Source organism: Myotis lucifugus, unplaced genomic scaffold (assembly GCF_000147115.1).
Source record: "Myotis lucifugus unplaced genomic scaffold, Myoluc2.0 scaffold_178, whole genome shotgun sequence".
Lineage (NCBI taxonomy): Eukaryota > Metazoa > Chordata > Mammalia > Chiroptera > Vespertilionidae > Myotis > Myotis lucifugus.
Genome location: NW_005871226.1, coordinates 1 through 24838, shown reverse-complemented (window position 1 = coordinate 24838; position 24838 = coordinate 1). Strand labels below are relative to the sequence as shown.

The 24838-nt window shown below is 48.1% G+C and overlaps 1 protein-coding gene across 2 annotated transcripts in view; it reads right to left on the bottom strand.

The window, feature by feature from the left end:
- Positions 1-23213, bottom strand: part of TGM3 (transglutaminase 3) — a 26250-nt gene extending 3037 nt beyond the window's left edge. The window contains exons 1-7 of one of the 2 annotated variants that reach the window (XM_023760303.1): positions 23062-23213; positions 14399-14572; positions 13476-13718; positions 12464-12582; positions 11644-11772; positions 8694-8871; positions 8452-8587 (exon numbers count right to left, since the gene is read on the bottom strand). In XM_023760303.1, the coding sequence (XP_023616071.1) occupies positions 8452-8587; positions 8694-8871; positions 11644-11772; positions 12464-12582; positions 13476-13718; positions 14399-14572; positions 23062-23068 (986 nt within the window). In that variant the 5' untranslated portion in view covers positions 23069-23213. Of the gene's footprint in view, positions 1-8451; positions 8588-8693; positions 8872-11643; positions 11773-12463; positions 12583-13475; positions 13719-14398; positions 14573-19391; positions 19570-23061 lie in introns of those variants that run through there. The other variant, XM_023760302.1, reaches the window with a different exon arrangement.
- Between the last annotated feature and the right edge of the window lie 1625 nt (positions 23214-24838).

Below are 24838 nucleotides of genomic sequence, written 5' to 3'. Positions count from 1 at the left end.
TCAAATAGAAGAAAACTAAGTTGACATAAACCCAACTGTTTCAAGTGAAAAAACATTTGTTTAAAAAATACTCACAAGTTGTTTTAGGCAGGAGCCTCAACTTCAGAAGCCATAAAGGAAAAGACTGATACATTGGCTATTTCAAAATATTAGTCTTGGCATATCCCACCCATCAAACTACTGGGGGGAAGTCTTAGAAAGTAGAGAATCAGAGAAAGAGAAGCCCATGCTTCTCGGTGACCTCTTAACCATGCAGGTATGCGGCCCACTATAAGCAGTCCAGCTAAAGACAAACGTTCACTGAGACTTGAGCTTCTGTCACCACAGGTGAGAGAGCTTGCAGTTTGCGTCTACCCCAGGTAGACAGCTGGGACAACATACAAAATATCAGAATGCAGACATACCCAATGTCTACGATAGAATTCCAAATCACTCAATATGCTTATATATAAGCATATAAAAACAACAGAAAAACAGGACTTATCCTAAGGGAAAAGACAATCAATAGTGACTCATCCTTAGATAACCTAGATGTTGGAATTATTGGACAAGGACTTTAAAGCAGCTGTTATAACTATGCTCAATGAAATAAAGGAAAATATGCTCATAACAGATAAAAAGAGGCATTCTTAGCAGAAAAATAGAAACTATATATATGTCTAATGGAAAATTTTAACTGGAGAAAAGACCAATATCTGAAATTAAATAGTTCCATGGATGGGCTTATTAGCAGAATAGAAATGACAGAGGGAAGAGTCAGTAAACCTGAAGATAGATCAGTAGAAATTACTCAAACTGAAGACGAATGAGAAAACGATGGGGGAAAAATCAACAAAGTGGGGGAAATACATGCAACATATATGGTAGACAGAAATTTACTATAATCAATATTATAAAGTACCTACAAAGCAATAAGAAAAATACACAAAGTAAAAAGTCAAACGCGCCAATAATGGCCAATGAGCAGGCAACTTTCACAAGAAATGCCAATGATCACTAAACATGTGAAAATCGTTTTAACCTCACTACCGTTAAAAGAAAATTAAAATGACAGATACCATTACACTTGATAGACTAACAAAAATGAAAGCATAGGATGATGGGCATTGTTCTGTGATACTCATTCCAGGCAGGGGAAAGCCAGCATTGCGGTGCACTGTGGGAGTTTAAACTGGTCTGACATTTGTGAAGGGCAAGTTGGCAATGAGTATCAAAAACCTTTACAAATCTGTAGATGCAATGAGCCAGCAATTCCACTTCTAATAATTTCTCTTATTAAAACACTCTCATGAGTGCACCTAGATGCATATGGAAAGATGTTCACTGAAGCATTGTTTGTAATAGCAAAATTAATGGAGGAAAAGTTCATCAGTGAGGGAATGCTCAGATAAATTGTGGCACAGCCATGCAATCAAATATCACAGAGCTGTCCAGAATGAGCAAAATCAATCTGGCACGTACAGGGAAAGACGTCTAAAATATATCCTCAAGTAAGAAAAGCAAGTTACAAAATATGTAGGTGACGGTGTGTAAGTTTATAAAAATATATACAAATATCATGAACATTTTTGGATTTAGAAAATTACACATTAAAAAAATCAGTCCCAATAATTCTATTATTTTAGATAACCACAGTTTAGATAACAGTTTGGTGTATATATTGTGCCTATGAACAGATTTGGGTGCACGTTAAACTAAGTTTTCCATTATTTATGTTTTGTAATGTTTTCGGTTTCTATTACTTCTATAATACTCTAATGACAAAATAAATGAATATTTTAAAATGTGTATACTATATAAACACTAATAGCTAATACGTTATGTGTCAACCTAGAAAGTTATCATGTGTTCTAACTTCCCTATATGTTAACTCATTTAATCTTCACAATGTTCTTATAAGGTAGGAATTATTATCCCTGTTCGACAATTCTGAAAACCGAGGCACAGAGTAGGTAAGTGACTTGTTTAAGGTCTCCCAGCGAGTAAAGAGGGAGAGTGGGATTGAAATCCAGGCAGAAGGGCTGCAATGCCTTTGCTTTAACTACCACACTATACTACCGCTACATTTATTTATTCCTTTTTTTTTAAATTTCTTGGGGTGACACTGGTTAACAAAATTATACAGGTTTCAGGTGCACAATTCCACAACACATCCTCTGTAAACTGTATTGTGTGTTCACCTCCCCAAGTCAAGTCTCTATGCATCACCGTGTATCCCCCCATACACTCTTCTACCTCTCCCCCTTGTAAACACCACACTATTGTCCATGTCCATGAGTTTTTCTCTTTTTTTGCCTTTTTTGCTCAATCCCTCTACCCCCAGCACCTCAACACCCCCTAAATTTTAATTTATTAACATAAAAAGATCTAAAAAAAGATAAAATAGACCACTCAACTTGATCCTATTTGGGTAATTGAAACTCAACACACATACATCTAATGTGTGTGAATATAAACAGAATGAAATGTCTAAAGGATCTATAATGTCATTAGTATTTTTCTTTGGGTAGTTATATTACTAATGACTCTTCTTATTTATTTTTTTATTATCAGGGAAGAATTATTTTCATTTTGGGTGTTGTGAGAGGCTGCCCGTGGGGACCAGAGGCTGCGGTGCACGAGGGCTGTCAGAGGAGTCCGAGTGCTCCGTAAATACTTGTCAGGAGCAGCGTGGCCCTGCTGCATCTGGCAGGAAACAGGGAACTAAAGAGTCAGCTCCAAAACAAGGCAGAGAGGGAGAAGGCCACCAGAGGGGAGCCCACAGCTAAGTACAGATAATACCAACCAATGATATGAGTTTGGAGGAAGGCATACCCTTGTTCACTACAGTAATGAAGTATAGGTTATTATAATCTTCTTGGGAGGCAGTAGCCACAGATGTCAGAGGCCTTTAAAATGTGCATTTCCTTTAACCCAGGACATACCATTTCTGGAAATCGTTCTATGAGACTAAAAACAGGCATGCTCAAGATTGACATATAAGAATGCTCACTACAGTGTTTATATAGTAAGAGGAAACAAAGGGAAATAGATAGGTAGCATAGAGAATAGGAAATAGGTAACAGTAGGGAAAGAGATATGGTTCAACCACTCAATGGAATGTGATACATTTCAATCTTATTTTTGGAGATTATTTAAGGACAGAGGGAACATGCTGATAATGTTTAGTTAAAAAAATAGGATTTAAAACTGTGTGACGTGGTTGATTTCCACGAGTGGGAAAAAGAAGGATGTATGTGTCATATGCTTTGTCTTGTACCCATGCCGTGTAAAATGTGCAATCCCAATTCTATAAACAACACATAGAGAAAATATTGGATAGAAAATGATCAAATATTAAAAGTATGTTAAACATCAGAGTACAGACGATATATTCTGCAATTTCTATAATTGTAAAAAGAAAAGAAAGCCACCGTAAAAATGATCTCTAGGAAGACCCACAAGACGTCTTTTTGATCAGTTAGAATTTACCCAGGAGAAGCAGGAGTGTGGGAAGATGCATTTCTAGATGGATACAAGAGGCAAGAGAGGGATGAAAAAGCAGTAACAGCACCAAGTTTCATATTTGTTTTCTTCCTGGTAGAGAACCCTAGGGGAAGGGTGGGTTGGTAAAAAAAAAAAAAGGTAAGTAGCTGTTTTATTTGCAAGGCGGGAATTTGATAAAGAGCAGATAATAAACAAACAAGTCCTGGTTCCTCCCTCATTCAGAAGCCAATACTTTACTCACACTTCTTTGGGATGTACTATGTGCCTTTCAAAGGCCCGAGGGCGCCACCATGGAAATTCTGGTTTGTTTCTCGGTATGTGCCACACTCCCAGCCCCTGTTCCTGTCTTGAGGGTTTAGTACTCGGAGCTCAGGAAAAGGACAGGCTGTAGGCACTTATTGAAAGATGCATTCCTGCCCCGCCTGTCTCCCTCCACCCGAGTCAGTTCTAATGAAATCTTTGACGTTTATAAACCAGTGCCCTAGAGACAACAACTCAGTCATGCTTATCTTTGAATTTGTGGGGTTAGAAGACCCAGTCTAGAAAGTGACCCCAATCCCTTACTTCCCACGGGTAAGCTCCTATTGGTCCTTCCAAATGTAGTTAAGATTCTACTTCCTCCAAAAACGTTTCCTGACATGCCCAGAGAGTGCCAGCCATCCCTGTGCTGTCTCTGAATCTTGCACATTTGACTTCTTTTACTCCACAATTGCCTATCTTCTCACGCAGCCACGAACTTCTCCAATGTTGTTCCTGCGTCTCACTGCTTTTGGTGTCCAGGCGCTCAGTGCAGGGTCTGGTAGACAGTACATACTTATGTTTTCTGAATTGAATTACTCTGGGGCCTTGGTTTCCTTACCAGGAATCTGAGCAAGGGGCTGTAGGTACATTGGGGGCTGGCTAAATAGTGGTGGAGACTAACAGCCATGGAGAGATTGCATTGGGAGCCAAGGACTCGGCTGATGGGTGGGGTGCCAACAGCTTTTCTCCAGAACTGGCTGACTCCACCTCCCTGTTGACAGGGCAGGGTGATCCCACGTGCCTTCCACCTCGTACCTCTACAAAGTCTACAAGTAGAGTCAGGTCTGTGACTCCAGAAACTGAGGAATCAAGTAAGATAAGTTAAGAAAACAAGTCTGAAATATCAAGATAAAGATAACCTTGGCCACACAGTTCCAGATCATTTGGTTACGGAGCAGGCCCCAGAGACCTCCTGTACAGGGGTCCAGAAGGGAGCCCGAATAAAAGAAGCATCCCAGACATAACTCCATACAAAGCGTCCCTACTCTTAAGACATAATCACTCCAGAACCTTGTGCCTCTTAAGCCAAACCATTGTTATGTGTGGAATGGCTTAGATTTACAGCCGTGGGCAAACTATGGCCCGCGGGCCGGATGCGGCCCGTTTGAAATGAATAAAACTAAAAAAAAAAAAAGACCGTACCCTTTTATGTAATGATGTTTACTTTGAATTTATATTAGTTCACACAAACACTCCATCCATGCTTTTGTTCTGGCCCTCCGGTCCAGTTTAAGAACCCATTGTGGCCCTCAAGTCAAAAAGTTTGCCCACCCCTGGCTTAGAAGAATGTGATTTAAAGAAAGATCTGGAAGAAATGGCTGAGGTCCCCTAATCTAGCCCTTCATTTTCCAGATAGGAGATGAAGGTGCAAAAAAGTTAAGGAACTTAATGTGGAGTCACGCACTTATTTAGAGTGCCTACATGTCTCCAGCTGTTTAGCCTTACTTCTCTCTGGGCCTTTGTTTTCTCATTTATGAAATGAGCAGGTCCCTCCCTAAGGTCCCTTTCAGCCCTAACGTCCTTTGACCCAGGAGAGTCCTGTCGAAAGAGCTTGGACACTAATTCACAGTTTGATTTTGGGCAAGTCACTTCCCTTCACTGAGCCCCTGAGACAGGGTTTAGTCATACAGAGAAGTGGCACTTGCCGCCTAAGTGTGAACCCAAGAACCCAGCTTCTCCATCGGGATGGGCTGGAGAGCACCTACTCAGAGCCCTGGTTGGTGTCCAGGCAACCCCTCTGAAAAATCTCAGTTAAGCTGTCAGACTTCTCAAACATCAGTCAGGAGTCGTCATAAAAATATTCTCTGGCAGCTCTCTGGTGCTGAAGAGTTTACATCACCTTGGTTCCAAGCCCAGCTTCACCATTTCCTAGTCCCATGCCCGTGGGTAAATGACCAGTGTCTTGGTTTTCTCAACTATAAAATGGGGATGGCAGTGCCGACCTCATCATTTCTGAAGAGTAAAGGTAAACACTTAGAAAAGTCCCTGGCACACAACAGTTGCTCAACGAACTATTAGCTGTTGCTGTTAATATTATTAAGTACTTTCAGATGCTTAATCTCACTTGATTCTTACCTTCTAATACTTGGGGAAAGTCTGGACAATTTCTAAAAGCTTTCAACATTTGCAACATAGAAGATTCAGATCAAAGGTTTTCTGTCCAAACCCAAACTGTCCTGGTAATAATAGGTTAGTAATTTCACCCCAGGCAGAAAAGGACTGGTGGTTTAACTCCCCCACCCTGGGTGGGATCCATGTGGAGGGGAGGGGAAAGCTCCCTTGCCATCTCATACAAAAAGTCATCTGAGCTGAAGTGGCAGAGAATCAAGAGATTAAAGCTGGTAAGAAACTTAAGGGAACACTTAGTTTTAGGCCAACCATTATAGCTCACTGATGAAGAAACGTGGGACCAGAAAGATGAGGTGGCTTACGTAAGTCCTAGAGCAAGATGGTGGTGGGGTTGAAACTAGGACCCAGGACTCCCTGTCCTCAGACGTCCAGTGCTGGGTCCCCACCCGCAGCCAGCAGGGAAAGGGGCCGGAGGAACGTCAGCTCCCACTGCTCTCTGAGGAGGGTTCAGGAAAGGATGGTGGGTCTTGGGAAGGAGAGGGGTGATGACACTCCCAGCAAAAGTCAGAGCTATGCGGTCTGACGCCTTCCAATGAAGCCCCCCCAAAATGACAATGGAAACACCCTGGAATGTCTCCATGGGACCCTACTTGATTCTATTTGTGATGAATTATGACACTAATATGAACCAGTCACCAAGAGATCTGGGTTCTAATTCCAAGTTCAGCTTAGAAGCCCCACCTTCCTGCTCCCAGGGAGCCTTTTTTTGACAACTCCCTCCCTGAGTCACTCACCTGGTGCTCCACACACCACCCCAAGTCCTTCATCAGCCTCTACTCATGGCTTCCCCAAGCCCTGCTCCCTAACAGCACCAGGAATGCTTCCAGTAGAGGGCTTTCTGGTCTCCCTGCAGTTTCTAGTCTGCAGGATAGTCATGGAAGGGTTATGCCAAACGGGACCCCTGCCACCGCTCCCTGAATCAGTCATCTTGTTGGACCAGTCATCTCCTTTAGTGAAGAAGGGCACTGTCCTAACAACCAGAACAGGTCGCAATGGGATTTTGGACACAACAACAAAAGGAAGAAACCAGGGAGAAGAAAAGATAACTAATTAAGAGAAGCTGGAAAACAAAATCTGGCCAAAAGTAGCAATGTCATTGTCATTGGAGAGAAAGTTGTGTACGTGCAGATCATGAAAGGACATCCTATCAGAAGCTCTCTCTCCCCCATTAACACAAGTGACCCTGAGTGACTTTCATGAGCCTCGATTTCCTGCAGAGGGAGCGGCTGCTTCTATCACACACTTCCATTGTTGGCACAGGGCTGTTGCTTGTCCTAACAGCTTTCTCTATGAATTTTTATTTTCCTTTATTCCATTAGTTACAGCGAGCATATGCCAGTAAAGTGGGACCTACTTATTCTGGGAATAATGAGTGTTAAAGGATATTTTAGAGACCATCTCAAAGTTGAACATCTGGAAAGAAGATGGCATCTGCTCTCAGGTTATCTACCGTATCTATATGTGAGTGATTGTGTGTTTGTGTGTGTCCTTTGAAATGGATTACTGACATATGTGAGTACTTTATATATAGACACATAAATATCGAGTTGAATATACAGATATAGACATAATTACTTTCAGTTGCCATCTGGTAATAATTAGGCATGTGGCATAACCTTGAAGAGCTGTAACAATATCTATTTTATGTATATATACTGCAGTATGAAGTTATAGATATATGTATATAAGTTTTATATAACTTACTTCCAGTTTACATGTATTATACATGACATATGTGTACAGATACATGTGCACATGGCCTATTTATGGTTAGAAATATACATGCCCATATACATATAAAACTTCTTATTTTCGGTTGGAATCCAGAATAAACTGATTTTTATTCTATCAAGCAAGGTACATAAAAAGTATATACGAGTAAGAGAAAATAGATCGCTTTTTAAAAAGAAAGTCTATAAATTATATGACCTGCCTGAAATGAGATAAATTTATATTTATTACTGGAAAATCAATGGCTTCAATGTTTATCTTCTAATTTATAGGGTCTTGTGGACCCTATAAATCAGGGCAGTTTCTCAGAGCCCCTGAGCCACACCTGGTATCACATGGGGTATGAACTGGTGTCAGACTGTTCACCTGGCTGTAAAACAGAGCAAACCACCGGAGTTTGCAGAACCCTGAGGAGAGCTGTTTTGGGTCTTGCTAGATGTGTCATCAGCACTTTGGGAATCCTATTCTCAACCAGGCACTGACACGCTGCTTGCTTCCCAACTCCTGTTTGGAGCCAGGTCCCAGAGCCTGGGGAGAGCAAGAAGCTGCTCAGATTTGATGCTCAGAAAGGATTAGACCAGTGGTTCTCAACCTTCTGGCCCTTTAAATACAGTTCCTCGTGTTGTGACCCAACCATAAAATTATTTTCGTTGCTACTTCATAACTGTAATGTTGCTACTATTATGAATCGTAGTGTAAATATCTGATATGCAGGATGGTCTTAGGCGACCCCTGTGAAAGGGTCGTTCGACCGCCAAAGGGGTCGCGACCCACAGGTTGAGAACCGCTGGGTTAGACACTCACCAAACGCTATCACTGCCTTTTTCCAGGGGGTTTCCCATGGGGTCGTAGAACACATCCACGCTGAGGTTTCTGTCTGTGTCATGAGCTGAGTTGAAGTTGGTGATCACCCGGGCGGGAATCCCAAAACACCGCATCACTGCAAGTCAAGGGCGGTGTGAGACTGCAGGTGGCAGCGGGGACAACCATGGAGCACCCCACTGCTGCCCACTGACCCCGCAAAGGCACGTCACACGCTAGGGTACCTGTGTTGAGGGTCCCAGCAAAGACCCAGCACTGGCCGAATCGGACTGGCCTGAAGCCAGATTTCTTCCACTCCTTGAGGATCTCCACACTGCCGTTCCAGTTCCTGGGGTCCCGGCCACCGGTGTAGCTGCCACTCCAGTTCCCAGCTATCACACCGTTGTCATCATTGCTATTGACCTGGGCAGGAGAAAAATCCTCAATGAGTCATCGGAGGGTGACATGCAGCGTTCAGGGGACAAGGTGGGGAGGTGAGGAAGGAACCAGGGAGCCATCCAGTGAATTTCCTGTGTCTTCCTAGGTGATTTGGGGATGGTAATTGTATAATGTTCCCTTAGCAGCATTGAGTAGTTTATGAGTTTAAAAGTGCTTTGCTTAACGGGCCGTGTTTGACTGCCCCTGACCCATGTGTCAGTTATGAGCGGCAGGCTCACATGGAAACGGGGGTTCCATGGCTCGTCAGGGGCAAAGCAGGGTCAGAAACCAGCCTGCAGAGGCTTTCTTGCCTCCACGCATGGCGATCGCTGATATCTGACTTGGGGTCCAAGGTTTGAAACTCTCTTTGGTGTACTGGTCTTCTAAAAGATCACTTTAGAACTTTAGAAACTAACTTCTTCTTGGGAAGAATAAAGATGGAATATTGTTTTACATTCACTCATTCATTCATTCATTCATTCATTCAATTTAAGGCATGATTAACAATTAACACAACCATGATGCAGTGTGAAAAGAGCACTGGACTAGAAATTGAGAGACCCGAGTTCCATTGTCTTTTAGAGACACATATTGAAATATTTATGAATGAAATGATGTAATATCTGGGATTTTTCAATAAATCTGTGGAGGAGGGGGTCAGAGATGAAGCAAGACTGGTCAGAAGTGGGTAACTGCTGCGCTGGTCATGAGTACGCAGGAGTTCATTTTACTTCTCTCTCTACTTTTGTGAAAGTCTGAACTTCGTATTATTAAATACAAAGCTGAAAGGGAGAGAAAGAAAGAGAGACCTGGGTAACAAGCCCGGCCTTGGCCCCGTCAGCTCGGTGGTTGTGGGTAAGTTTAACTCACCCATCTGGACCTTCGCTCTTCAGGGAAAGTTAGACACAAACAAGCTCTCAGGGGTCTCCCAGCAGCCAGTGTTCAGAGTTTATGACTCTCTCACCAGCATTCATCCAAACCGACAGTCAGGGTCAGGACCAGGGTCTCTCAGCCTGCCAGTCCTGCTCCCTCTCTTTGTGGAGTCTGCAAGTGGCAAGGCCTGATGGGAGCAGACAGGCTGGGAGCAGAGGATCCTGGCCCAGGACAGGCTGGCCCAGTTTCCCACGGCCCCTCCGTGCGGTGGGTGAGGCCCGCATCCCTTCCAGGAGGGCCTGGACAGTAATGCCAGGATCAAGCAAGATGGGCCTCCTCCAGGAGGGGAGGTTGTGCAGCCCATTCCCATGTCCTGAGTCACAGAGCTCCAGCCACCAAAGTGGTAATCAGCAGGGTCATCTCTGGCTAAAGCTGAGCATTTCAAAGCCCTGCACAGGTCATAATTAGCGCAGGCCCAGCCCAACCAGGAGGTCTGCAGAGAGCAGCAGGGAGGTGTAGTGAGGAAATTGGCATTGATGTCAAGCGGTTTGTCCCCAGGGTGAGAGTGAGTCAGCAGCCGCTGGAGCTCTGGAGCCAGCTGGCCTCACCCATCCTCTCCTGGGCCAAGGCGACTCAGCTTCGTAAGTCACCTGACTGCACCTTGTCTTTGGCTCCTTGTTTTTGAAGGTTCAGCCCACATCCCGCTTTCTCTCTGCCAGCCACCCTGGTTCCTACCCGTCTCCTCAGTGCCTCCACGTCCCCTGGGCCTCCTCACTCCTGTCCTGCAAGGTTCGAGACTGCACTCTTTCCGGGAGCCCTCTCTGATTACCCCCAGATATTTATCATCCGGTCAGAAGGTTGTTCAAATTTCTAACCACATAATTAGTTTGCTAGCTTGGATATGCTCCAACTCCAAAGTGAAGAGACTTGGGACATGCCTAGTCCATTAAAAAAGGAGTTAAAGACATCTGTGGGGTAATTATTTAGTTTCAGAGGATTAAAGATCAAGAACTCTCTGACTTTCAGCTTTTTAATTTGTAACTCTTGAGCAGGTTAATCCCATAGTTGGACGCTTTCTGATGGAGACGTTCTCTGCACACTGAGTGCAGAGTGAGAGATTCTCCCAGGATCCGGCGTGTGCGTGCATGTATGTGTGTGTGTGTGTGTGTGTGCGTGCGCGTGTGTGTGAGTGTGTGTGCGTGTGAGTGTGTGTGTGTGCGTGTGTGTGTGTGAGTGTGTGTGCGTGTGAGTGTGTGTGTGTGTGTGTGCGTGTGTGTGTGTAAGGGGGGTGCAGGTCTCTCAAATGGAGAGACTGCGCGAGTGGGAAAGCCCTGGGTGGGCAATTCGAGGCCTCGTTCTGGTTAGATCACAAGCTGTGAGCACCTCACTCAGCTCCTGGGGCTTCAGCTCCCCATGTGGATGGTGAGCCGGGCTGGCCTTCTGCCTCTCTCGTCTGACAAGCACCCCCTTGGTGCTGAGGAGGGGATGGATCAAAACAAAGGGGCGTCACACTCCAGCCTCACTCTGGAGCGTCCCTCCTTTCCAAGTGGGGCCCAGGGTGGAGCCAAGTCTCAGCTTGGCACCCTCCCAGCTCTGACGGGCTCTAAGGGGGCAAAGTCCTCTTGTCATCCGAGAAAGGCCTCCTGATTCCGTGGAAAGGGCTTTGGAGTCAGGCAGACCCGGCTCCAGTTCAGCGTCTGCCGCTCCCTCACTGTGTGAAGGCCAGTCCTTTCCTCAGAGGAGCCTCATGCTCCACGTGTGCAAAATGGGGATGGGAATCGCCCAACGGCATTTGTGAGGCTGCGACGAGGTCACATGTGTAAAAGCGCATGTGCCCAACCCGTAGTTGGGTCTGATAGGTGGTAACAACTAGTTATCACTCACCATTGCACTCAGCACGCGGCCGACATACTTGGGGTCACCTCTGCGGGCCACGTCATGAGCAGGGTCACGGCGGAAATTCAGACTGCTATCCAGGATCGCGAGGCAAATGTTCAGAATGTCTCCTTCAAACTGTTCGAAATGGAACCATATGTTATGATGAAAGAAATGGCAAGTAGTGTTGGCTCATTGAGGGGATGGGGGCTATGCTGGCGAGAACCACGACAAGTGCCTGGGTCCTTTCGCTCTGTGGCCTCCAGAACTGAGAGCTACTGAGGAACAACCACCTCCCCCAGCCTTCAATCCTCAAACTCGTCCAGAGCTCTCTCAGTACAGGAGGGTGAGCAAACCTGGGAACTCCGTGGTTTCAGATTGGAGGGGGGGTGATAATAGTAATGAAGGACTCTCGAAAGGTTAAATACACACAGCAAGGAAGTTTCATCCCATTCTCACAGGAATGAATGAATGAATGAATGAATGAACAGAAACTATATTTTTGTCCCAAGTGTCTCTACTGGGCCTTATCCTCATTTGTGTATTGTAGCACCAATACCACATCATTGCATTGATTATTAGTACTAGATTTTGCCCACTAGATTGTGACCTTCTCAAAGACAAGAAACCTGTCATATTCATCTTTGGTATCCTTTCTGTGCAACCAAGGCCTGGCACATAGTAGATGCTCAGTGAATGTTTTCTGAATGAATGACTAGAAGGGCAGGCAAATAGATAGATTTGGGGACTTCCACCTGTCTGTGGGGCCAGCTTCTGAGCTTCTTGTGTAATAGGGATATTACCCCCAGCGTCCCTATGACCCTTTTACCTGTCCGAAGTTCCAGCCAATCATGCTAATTCGATTTGTGCTTCCCACAAATATGGCGCCGGAATCTTCCAGAACATACTCCTGTCTCTCAGCTTGGCTATTCATAAAGACACTATCCGCTGTTTGACACAAAAATCAGATATCAGGGATTAGAATCCTACAGGGAGCTATAAGACAGTCCTCCTCCCACTCCTGAATACTGGCCTGAGAGTTGGAGCAAGTCATACTTGCAGCCTTCCCCCAACCTCCACCAAGGAAGGAAGCCTTGGGCTATTATGCTTCCAACTGATATCGTGGGAACTATGAGTTTGAAAGAGAAGCTGGGATATCTGAGAGTCGGAAAATGAGACCCCAGGAATGAGACACTTGCTTCTTTAGGGAAAGAGCTATCTCTATGTTACAGAATTGTACTGTGGTCATTGTCCCTTATAATTAGACTAGAGGCCCAGTGCACAAAATTTGTGCAAGAATAGGGTCCCTAGGCCTGGCTAGCAATCAGGGCCGATCAGATTCCCTGCCTCTCCACCTCCCCACCTCCTCCTTCCCTTGCTCCCTCAGCGCCCCACCACCGTGGCTGGTTGCCTGTCATGTTCTGCGCCGCCCCCTGGTGTTCAGTGCACATCATAGCGAGCGATCGAACTCCTGGTCTCCTGGTCGAACTCCCGAGGGGACACTTTGCATATTAGCCTTTTATATATATAGATCATGCTATGCAGTTTGTAAAAGATCATGAGATTCCTGCAATACCCCCAAAGGAAATAGCAGGATGTCCATTTAATGGTGAATAATTTGAGGCTCAGAAAGATAGAGGGACTGTCCAGACTCACACAGCTGGATAATTGGCAGAGCTGGGACTCAAACCTATTGCTTCTGACTTATAGTTTCTATGCTTTTTCCATATCCCACGAACTTTTCCTAATCAAACCTAAGCTCATGAAAACCACCCCACTCATCTCCTTTCCACGGGCACTGCGTGGCTGATGGCTGGGAGTGTGGGTGGTTAGGTGCCTACCTTGTGACCAGGGGTTAAAGAGCAGTATTAACATCCCAAGTTTCAGAGTAAAGTTGTTGCCCTGGGTGAAGACCTGAAGGTTCAGCGTGTACCACCCTATGGGTGCATTGGCAGGACTGGAGATGGAGATGTTCAGAGTATTCTCCCTCTGGGACATGAGCTGTGCATACCAGCTGCCACCACTTGTCCCACTGGAGAGTGAAAACACAGCCCTCGTCTTGGCTGATTCTGAGGGGGAGGGCCCTGTAAAAGAAGAAGGGGTCAATGAAAACCAAGGCGTACTGACTGGACTGTAGGGAGAGGTCAGGTTCCAACACAACCACAGGGGCCCTTCCACGGGCTCATCCAAGGAAGCACCACATTGTGGTGCTGGAAGCAACTAGAGCTGTGGTTCTCAACCTTCCTAATGCCGCGGCCCTTTAATACAGTTCCTCATGTTGTGGTGGCCCCCAACCATAAAATTATTTTCATTGCTACTTCATAACTGTAATGTTGCTACTGTTATGAATCGTAATGTAAATATCTGATATGCAGGATGTATTTTCATTGTTACAAATTGAACATAATTAAAGCATAGTGATTAATCACAAAAACAATATGTAATTATATATGTGTTTTCCCATGGTCTTAGGCCACGCCTGTGAAAGGGTCGTTCGACCCCCAAAGGGGTCGCGACCCACAGGTTGAGAACCGCTGAACTAGAGAGACAGACCATGTAGGCCAAATTCCTCTTGATTTGAAGACTAGGATTCTTGTGCTCAAAGGCAGGCAGAAACTTTCCCACAGTCACACAGAGTCAATGGCAGAGCTGGGCTAGAGCCCAGAGCCCAGTGACCCCAGTGTCACCATCCTCACCTCTTGGATGCACAGTCCCATGGGCTACTCAGGTGTATGTGGGGGAGGGGAGAGCAGGGAGCAGATACCTGTGGAGACTATGAACCCCAGACTTTCTCCAGATCTAAGAACTCGGTTGAGGGTCAATGAGAAACTGAACGGTTGACCTCGTCGCAAGATGAGCTCCTGGCTGTTGTAATTGTCTGTGCTATGCGCTTGCCGATTGGCAGACATCTGCCAGTCGATATTCTGGGGTTTTAAATCTGTGGGACAGAAAAGAGAAGACCTTAGGTCCTGAGAGGCAAGGAATAGTGGCATGGCAAGGTATTTCAAACAATAGTACCTTATTTGGAAAGGTAGAAATTACCAAAGGACTAGTCAGCGAGGTGCCAAACTTCCAGGAGAAATCACATTAAAATACAAAGACCTTGACTGAACATACTGAGAACTTCACAAACGGTTGGTTCCCCTCTGCCCTTCAAGCAGCTGAACCTCTGCCTACACTATTTGGACCACGCTGCCTGGTCAGCTGTCACTCAGCCCTCAAGGAAGTGGCCAGGTGCTCAGTGTAGCTTTACCCAACCACCCAGGAGAGCTGCGTAACCAGAGCACCCACATTCTGTCCACTTTTAGCACCATTCCTTGGTGGATGGGGGCTCACATAGAATGGAGAGGAGTCTAGTTTTCTCAACTCCACCGCCCTGGTTGGGCTTGTTTGCTTTTCCCTTTGCATCTGCTAGACACTCAGTGCCTTTTCCCACTCCAACATCCAGCAAATGTTTACTTGTGTATTTTATGCTTTATACATGCAACACCTTGGTGTTGGCCTGCGCCTCTGATGCTGGGGAGAATAGCATGACTCCGGGCAGGATTTGTGGGCCTAGAGATTGGACTTTCAAACACTCACTGGCAAGAGCAGTGTAAAGGAGCAGGTCAAAGGCCCATGAGATCTCTGGATGACACCGGAATGCAAACACCTCGAAATTCACTGCCCCTCCCCCCTTCCTCTCGATTGTGGAGGTGATGGAGCTCAACTGAGCAGAGTTTACGAGCGGTACCATGAGGGCTGGGGAGGTTAGCCTACATAAACCTTTAAAGAGTTTTATTCCTCTGAGTTATGTTTGAGACGTTTCATCATCCATGCCTTTGCAAACCAAATTGATTTTTCTGTCTTTATGATGAGACCACAGCTATGCGAGTGTGGAGGCACATCCCAGCACCAGACACAACTTCTCTTTACGTGTGTCTGTCTCTCTTCACCAGAATGTGCCTTCTTGATTTTTGTATTCTGAAGCCCAGCACATTGTTGACTACATTAGGACAACTAGGTAAACAAAGGAATGAAGGAGTTCAATGAACAAACAAAAACTAATGTCAAACCATGACCATCATGACTACACCTCAAGATTTAGTCCATAAGAAAAGGTGAATATGGGGCCTTTATTCAATAAATATAGAGAGAGTACCTATTATTCACAGGACACTGGGTTAGGCACAATGTTGGCAGTGTAAAAAGTATGAAAATAAGTTTTAACCCTCAAAGACCTTCAGCAGTAAGACACTGAATGATGGAACAGGGTAAATCCGACCTCCCCAGCCAAAGGTGTCTAGGAGATGCAGGCGGGAAAGAATCACTTTCGGTCTCAGGAATTAGAAAAAGCTTCATGAAGATGCTGGGCCCTGAAGGAAGAGGGAATTTTGTCAGGTGCAATGGAGCAGCCTGCATCCCAGGCAACAGGAAGAGAGGCCAAGGCACAGGAGAGCAGGTGTGTTATGTGGCTAGAGCAAAGGCTCTGACCACAAGGGAAAGGTGAGGTGGAGATAGTGTGGCTCCAGGGCAGGCCTGGGGCTGGGGGCTCCCCTTCTAGTAGCTTTGGAGATGGGCAGAGGACACATCATAGATACTCTGTCAAGTGAAATCCAGCCCCTCTGGGGTGGTGAGCCAGACAAAGCTCCCGGAGAGGAGAGGGGTGCTCAGAAGGTGGTCTTGCTACCAGCTCATGGTACTAAAGATTCATTCATTCACACATCCTCTCATTCGTTCATTCATTCATTCAGCAAGTAATTATTGAAAGAATACATTAAGGTTTTGCACAAAATCAGAGAAACAAAAACATTCATGCAATTGACAAGTATCTATTGAATTCAGGGAAGGACACACAGAGGAATGAAGGGACAGAGGGAGGGAGGGGGGAAGATGAACGTTCCTGGACATAAATAGCGAATGGAGACAGCCCAGATCTTAGACACTCTCTGGCAACCCCTATATGTGTAGATACTAGTTCTCTCTAGAGCAATGGTCCCACCTTTCAAACCCCTGCTTCCTCCCCAACCTTGCTCACGACCTGCTGTGCATCCCTGCAGGTTGACGTTTGGTAGAACTTTATTCCTTGTCTTATTTGAGAAAAAAGAAGAGCCCTGAGGACCAGGTGGGTTCAGATAACATGAACCCTCTAGAGCAAGCAGGTCAAACTCAAAGGCTAAGACAGGCCAAATAAATGAGGCATGCGGCCCGTGGGCCGTGAGTTTGGCCTGCTTGCTACAGAGACTCTTCACCTCCCTCTTAAACACAAAAGGATGCTTGTCTTCTTCCAGGTGAAGCTCACTATTCCAGACACGAGCTCTTCGAGAGCAGAAAGAATGTCCCCAGACAGCCTCTGCCAAACACAGGGGTGAGGAAAGAGGGGTTCAGGGATTCCACATCTATAGTGGCATCTGCCTCCCCTTCAACAGGTCCACATCCTTCTTTGCTCTGTCCAGGGGTATGCACTATATGCTGTGGCCGAGCCAATGGCAGAGGCTTCGCCCTTTCCTCCCAGAGCCCAGTGGCTCTTATGAACGTTTATATGCAAGTATTTGTTTGAATACCTGTTCTCAACTTCTTTTTCAAAATAGTTGGCAAATACCCTTAGCCTGCTTACCTCCCCCTTCTTCCATCCCGCTGCCCGGACTGTGGAGGGATATGGACAGAGCTGGACCATGGATGATAGTAGTCATCCTGGACCATGCGTGCCCTGGGAACAGCAGTGTGGGGACTGCACGGTCCCGGGCCCCTGGGGCATGTGCAGCTGCCTTTTCTGCCCAGAACTGCCTACATCCACACCTGTTATGTAAGGAAAAGGAAACATCTATCTCGTTTATTTCTCTAAGCCATTGCTATTTGGAGCTTCACTGTCATTCACATATACCTGATGATGTAACCCCCCAACTTATTCTGGGGTCCACCTTTGGCAGGGGTAACATGAGAAGCGCAGAACAGAGTCCAGACTGTGAAAGGGGGTGACTAGTCAGCTGCCTCAGTCCTTATCGGCTTGACTCTGTAATTGAATCACCTACAGCAGACAGATAAGTGGGACTGGGCTGTGGGTGAGTGACTGGGGTTTTTGCCTCCTCTTCCTGGGAGGACCACAGCATAGAGTTGCTGGCAGATGGCCCAACATGACATAACTGATACTCCAGTGGCTGGTCTCCCCCACCTGCCCAGACCTTATTCCCTGTGTCTCTTCTCTAAGCAAAGACGTATTTGTATCTTACAGATTTCTAGAGTTGATGAGGGCTGATAAATATATTAAAAATCCAGCCAAGTGTCTTTAGCATTTTTAGAGACCACGTTAAGAAATACATTTCACAGTGTTTCTCTACAGGGGTCTATACCCGACGTGAAGTTTCACAGAACAACACGAACTCCTACTGCCATTTCCCTCTTCCACTTCATTTTAATTGCTGGTCTTAATCCACTAAATGATTTTACAACCTACTAATGGGTGACACATGGCAGCTTGAAAAACAGTGATGTAATCCCATATTCCCATATTACAGGTAACAAAACTGAGACCCCGAAAGGGGAAACCATCTGCTGAGGTTACCAGGGGGTGGAGGGAGCGGGGTTAGAAGCAGAGCTTGGCTCAGAATCCGGGTCTTAGATCCTGGTAACTGAGGGTCTATGAGTCATTCTCAATGCCCCCTGAGCCCGTGGAACATCTCCAACTCCTGGCTGGCCCCACCACCAGCCCCAAGAACAGGTGCTTTCCTCTTAGCTCTCACTTCCTTCTCTCTTGGGCCTGTGCCATTCCCTTTATCTTTTCCCCACATTCAGACATTTGCAATCCCTGTGCAGCACACGTGGTAGGATTGCTTGGTACCCAGTTGGAGAGAAGCTGGGGGGTTCCGACAGTGGCTGAGTGAGGGGCCGGTCAGGCTCCTGGGATGAAGTGAAGGACCCTGGACTGGTTGTCTGGAAGGCTGAGGCCTTAGGCAAGGTCTCAGTGTCCCCGGAACATACTCTCTCCATATGTAGAAGGAGAGAGTGAAGCCTGCACATCCTTGTGGGGTTAGTATTCAGATCCAACATGTACTCATCACTAGCACCTGGACCTCCAGAAGTTGGGGGGTGCAAGTCCCCTGGGGTCCCACACATAATGACAAAAGCAACACAGGAGGGTTTGAGTTTTTTGGGGGGCTGCCATTGAGGACGTCCGCTGTGCCAGGCGCTGTGCTAAGCATTTTACTTGCATTATGTCCAAAACCCTGTGAGATATTATTCCCACTTCACAGATGAGGGATTTGAAAGTCCAGTCAGGTGACGTCACTTGCCGAATATCACACACTCAGGCAGAGCCTGCACCCAAGCCCAGACTGGAAGCCAGTGTTGTCTGACCACATCTGACTCTGAGCTGCCACCCTGCAGCCAACCGAGGTGGCTGGGCTGGCCATGACTTGGCATGGCTCCAGGAAGCTGCCAGAGAGAACGGGCCGCTCACAGCCCACGGCCTGTCTCAGCACAACATGGTCGGGGGAGAGCAGAGGAAGGAAGAAGGACTCCTGGACAAGTTCACTTAAGAGTGCTTGACTCAGACCCGTGGTTCCTACCCTTGCTGCACCTGAGAGGCACCTGGGGAGTTTGGATGGGCCTGAGCCCACCCGGGACCAGTTAAATGAGAATTTCTGGCTTAGGGACAGCATTCGTATTTTTATTTTGAACTCTCCTGGTGTTTCTACTAAGCACCTAGGACAGAGAATGACGACCTTAGGTTAATATATCGTTTTACACTTATCAAAACTCTTTCACATTAATTATCTCACCTGAGCCACATCGCACCTCTGGGAGGAGGTGGGATGGGGTGGGGACCGGGGACTCACTGCCTCCTCTTCCCGCAGGAGGAACACGAGGAGAATGTCGACTCTCTGTGAGCCCATCTCTCAGCCCCGACCACAGACTGTGGGGCCTCATTCCTGAGCGATGGGGAAATACTTTCCTCCCTTTGGCTCACACCCCAGCCGGCATGTGGGCCCTGGGGGGGGGGGGGGGGGGAGAGTGATGCCCCGCCCGTGGAGTACGGCCCAGCGGGGTGGAGGCGGAACGGAGGACAAGTTATCCGAGGTGAACAAAAACAGCTCGCTGGGGACCTGGAAGTGTGTGGGGGCTGGCAAGGGGGGCAGGGGAGCTCTTTGTGGGAGAGGTTCCCCTGAGAATCGCCCTCGATTAGAAAATGGACTTCATCTCATAAGGTTTTTCTTTAGGCTTTATGAAAAGTTCCCCCAAATGAATGAGTTGTGTGGACTGAGCACCTATGAGGTGGGCTCCGCAGTAACCCCGTTTTAGAGATGAGGAAACTGAGACACTTCGGTTGAGTAACCTGTCCAAGATCACTCAGCAAGTGGGGGACTGAGCGGAGAGTCAATCCAGACTCGTCCCTGGACGTGTAGTTGTAACCCGTGGGCTCACCCCAAGTCTGTACTAATCCCAGGTAACCGGTGGAAGCACGGGCAGCCCTCATTCCTGTGTCCGCTGACCTGGGAGCAGCTGCTGCCCCAGAGGAAAGAAAGCAGGTGGGACTGGGGTGGGGAGGGGGGAGAAAAGGCAGCGTGTCCCATCACAAAGGCCGAGTGCCTGAAGCCATGAGCCTCCGAGCCCAGGGTGCTCTCTGCTTTCAGAGCGACCACAGATCTTGCTGGGGCTCAGGCCCCACTGAGCCAAGAAGCTGTAGCCCAGTGTGAGGGGGACCGGGGCCCCTCCTGGATTCCAGGCCAGGACGAGGCAGGACCCCGAGAGAAAGAGCCGCTGTGTCCCAGCTCCCAGGAAAGACGTTTTGTGGCAGACCCACGGCCTGGAATGGTCCTCGCAGATTGAGGAACGAGGCCCGAGAAGGGAAGTCTCTGCAGCCAGGCCAGCACTCTGCCCAGCAACATGGTCGGCAGAGAGCCTCCTGCCCCGGCGGCCAGTGTTAGTCCCGGCAGGGAGGGCCTGGCCTCTCGCAGGCAGGGCCTGAGGTTCATGTTTGAACCCTGAGAGCTCTGCCTCAAACCCGGGGCCTCCGAGTGGATGTGGGGAAGGGGAGCGAGGCCTCCACTCCACAGGGAGCCCAGGGTCTGTGCCCACGGCCTGCATTCCCATCCACCCTGGGGCCTGGACTCAGTGGGCAGCAGACAGAGGGCGCCACGTTGCAGGGCTGGGGGGAGGGGTGCCGGCTGCCCTCAGTTGAAAATCCACAGGTACCTTTGCACACAGGGATTCCCAGCTGAGGAGCTGACCCTGAACAACTCAGGTGTGAGAGTTAAGAAAATCTGCTCCCCGTTCAGATGCGTGGTGTTCAAGGTCAACTGAACTTCATGCAGAACACTGGCAGGCCCTCCTGCACCCCCACCGCCCCACCCATAGCCCAGCTGCCCTCTCCACCAGGAGGCAGTCACCGAACCCCCGCTGATTCCAGCAAGAAGCTTAAATTGGGAACTGGACACAGTTCTCTCCAACCTATGCACATGGACCCATAGTCCCCTGGGTTGCACCTGCTGACCCACCCACCTCCCTTCCCCGCTGCCCAGAACACTCCTCACGCCACAAACTGCTCCTGACCAAGCACGCCAGGCAGAGACACAGCTCCTTCATCTCTGCCTCCCACTGCGCCCGCTGGGGCCCCTCTCCCTGGGTGTCCAATGAATACTTTCATTCATTCCAGAGGCCCTGACTGAGCACTTTGTGGCTGAGCGACCAGGAGCTGAGCTAGGAACTGCATGTTGGCAAACGGAAGGGAAGAAAGATTCTCTGGTCTGTTCCCCGCCTTTTTAAAAACTTATTTCCTTCCAACCAGCCATTGTCTCTGTTGGGCTGTGACCTCAGAAGGTCTCTGGTTGGTTTAAACGTTGAGCTCTAAGAGGTTAAGACCTCCTGACTCACAGGCACTGGCACACAAGCCGGGCTCACGGCAGGCAGCGCAGCGGCGGGCCCGGGGCTATCCACCCACCCACGGCCCACGCCCGGCCCCGGCCCCAGGGGGTGAGCACTGCTGGGCCCATCGCTCTCAGTCCCTGGCTTCTTCTCAAGGTGAGAGTCGCCAGGACCGGAGGGAACCTGAAAGTCCATCTATTTCAAGCCCTTCATCTTACAACCGGAGCCCGAGGCTTGGTGCTGGCAGGGAAGGCGGAGACTGCTGGGAGAGCTCAAGTGAGGGACCAGCTCTGCTAACAGGACACAGTGGCCAGGGTGCTGCTGGGACCGGGTCTGGGCTGTGCCACCCACTTTCCGAGTGATCTGGTAAGTCTCTAGCCCTTCCTGGACTGCCTCCTCCCCCTGGGGGAGGGCGAAGGCCTCGGTGACAGCTGACATCTCCTGCTACAGTCGACAGGATCCCAAGCTCCTCTCCTTAGCAACCCAGCGTGTTGCCACATGTTCGCTGCAGGAAATGTGGGTGGGAGGTGGTGTCCATTTTGCTGCCCTGTCCTGAAGGAACCAGCATTCACCTTTTGTACGATGCTCAGCGATTTCTTTGGCAAACCTTCCTGAGGCCCTAACCACCATTCACGATGTTTTACAGGCTGGGTTCATGCCTTTTTTTGGGTTTGGCAAGGCACTAGGCCGAGCGCCCAGGACGGCGATAGTCAGCATGCCGCCTAGCGGGGGGGGCTGTCTAGTAAGAGCCCGGATCCTCTGTGGTGACCGCAGAGCTCAAGGACCTGCACGCCTTGTGGTTCTTACCCACCCGCCTTCCCTGGCGCTGCTCCTAGGGAGCCTGGCACACCTGCCTCTTCTGCTACTGGGAGGTTTCAGCTCATCAACTCACGTCCAAAGAGGCTGCCGCTGCTTCCGAGTGTGTAGTTTACTTAGAAGCATTCCTGTGCTGCTGATGGCTTCTTTTAAATCAATTTACAGGCTGTCACGCGCTCACTGCCTTGTGGCTCTGAGATGTGCTTTTCTTTGCCTGTGTTACTGACAGCTGGTAAAAGTGCCCCGAGAAACACGGGAAGCAGGTACCAGCTGGCTTGACACAGCAAAGCTTATATCCATCTGTCTAGAGCAGTGGTTCTCAACCTTGGCTGCACATTAGAATCACCTGGGAATCTTTTTAAAATCCTGATTTCTGGGCCTCATGCTCCAGAACTTTTGTTTCTGTTATGGGGTGGGCCACAGCATTAATAACAAAGCAACAAAATTTCCGGAGGATGAGGCCCAGAAATCAGGATTTTAAAAAGGTTCCCAGGTGATTCTAATGTGCAGCCAAGGTTGAGAACCACTGGTCTAAAGGGATGCTGAATATCCTGTCCCTTACTCAGGACTACATCCCACATATGTTCTACCCCTGGAACCACTCTAGAGGGACTGGGCAGCTACCAAGAAAGAACAGAATCTTAATATACAAAGATCGAGCCCCCAGAGCCCCCAGGGCAGCTGTCCTGGGCTGGACACTGGCCTCTCCGCTGGCCCAGGAGGAGCCGGGCTTCCCGCTGAGACCAGGTAGAGAAGATGCCATGCACTCACCAGCCATGCTTCGCCTTCTGCCGTCTCTTCCTCTTCTTGGCGTTTCACTGGGAATGGCAGGGAGAAGTGGGGAGATGAGTGCCTGCCCAGGATTGCCTTACCATTTATAGAAGCCTCTCCTACACACCCCAATTAGAATTGTAATGAGGTGGGCGAGGCACCAGGTCATTCCTGTAGTGCCTGTAAGCGTTTCCCTTACGACATCCCCGACATCCTCGTCACCCAATGGCAGGGCAGCCTGCTTATGCAAGACCAACTTGGGGAGAAGAGGGGAGATAAGAAAGAAAATTCACTTTTGTGAGTTTTTTTCCCAAAGGTGAACACCTCTCTGGATTGTAGAGTTTGGGAAATTTTGTCGTGGTTTTCTTTCAGTATCCTGTCCAGAGCTGGAGCTGAGAAGTCTCCAAGAAATGTCTCAGCAGAAACCAGAAGCAGAGCATTCCTCGGTCTTTTCTCACTCGTCACACATATTGGGGTTTCCACCTGTACAAGGACGTGAGGCGCTCAGCACAGCTCGCCTGCTCAGGGTAGCCAGGAGGAGCATTGGGGTTGGAGTTAGAAACACTCCGTTGCAAGGCTGGGGGGCCATCACTGAACCTCGAAGCCTTGGGAGCCTAGTCTGTGATGGGGTAATCGCGCCCACTCTTCTTTTTTTTAAAATATATTTTATTGATTTTTTACAGAGAGGAAGGGAGAGGGATAGAGAGTAAGAAACATCAATGAGAGAGAAGCATCAATCAGCTGCCTCCTGCACGCCCCCCACCGGGGATGTGCCCGCAACCAAGGCACATGCCCTTGGCCAGAATCAAACCTGGGACCCTTTAGTCCGCAGGCTGACACTCCATCCACTGAGCCAAACCAGTCAGAGCTCGCGCCCACTCTTCTTAATCACTGAGTAGAGGGAAGAAGCCAATGAGGTGATACAAGTCAAAAAAGTGCATAGATGCTGCCCTGGCTGGGTAGCTCAGGAGGCTGGAGCATCGCCCCATGCACCCGAAGGTGGCAGGTTCGATTCCTAGTCAGAGCACATACCTAGGTTGTGAGTTCCATCCCTGGTCAGGGTGCATCAGGGAGGCAAGCAATCGATGTTTCTCCCTCACATCAATGTTTCTCTCTGTCTCCAACTCTGTCTCTCATTCTCTCACACACCCCCTCTCTAAAATCAATTAAAAAGCACACAACAACATATCCTAGGTGAGGATTAAAAAGAAAACTGCGTAGATGTGACCCATAAGGGGGTAAATCCAGACACCATCTGGATTTGAATGTCAGTTTGATTCCAGATTGGGGGAAACATGTGTTGTTGTTTTTTTAAACTTTATTAGTATTTTTAAAAATATATTTTATTGATTTCAGAGAGGAAGAGAGAGGAGGAGAGAGATAGAAACATCAATGATGAAAGAGAATCATTGATCAGCTGCGTCCTACACACCCCCTACTGGGGATTGAGCCCGCAACCCGGGCATGTGCCCTTGACCGGAATCGAAGCTGGGACCCTTCAGTCCGCAGGCTGATGCTCTATCCACTGAGCCAAACCAGCGAGGGCACAAACTTTATTTTTGTTGTTGATACTATTATAGATGTCCCCATATTCCCCTCTTTTGCCCACCTCCACCTAACCCCTGCCCCACTTCCCTCTGGCCATCACCACACTGTAGTCTGTGTTCACGGGTTATGTATATATGGTTTTTGGCTAATCTCTTCACCTTCTTACATCCATGCCCTTTCCCCCACCGCATCTGACAGCTGTCAGTCTGTTCCATGTATCCATGCGTCT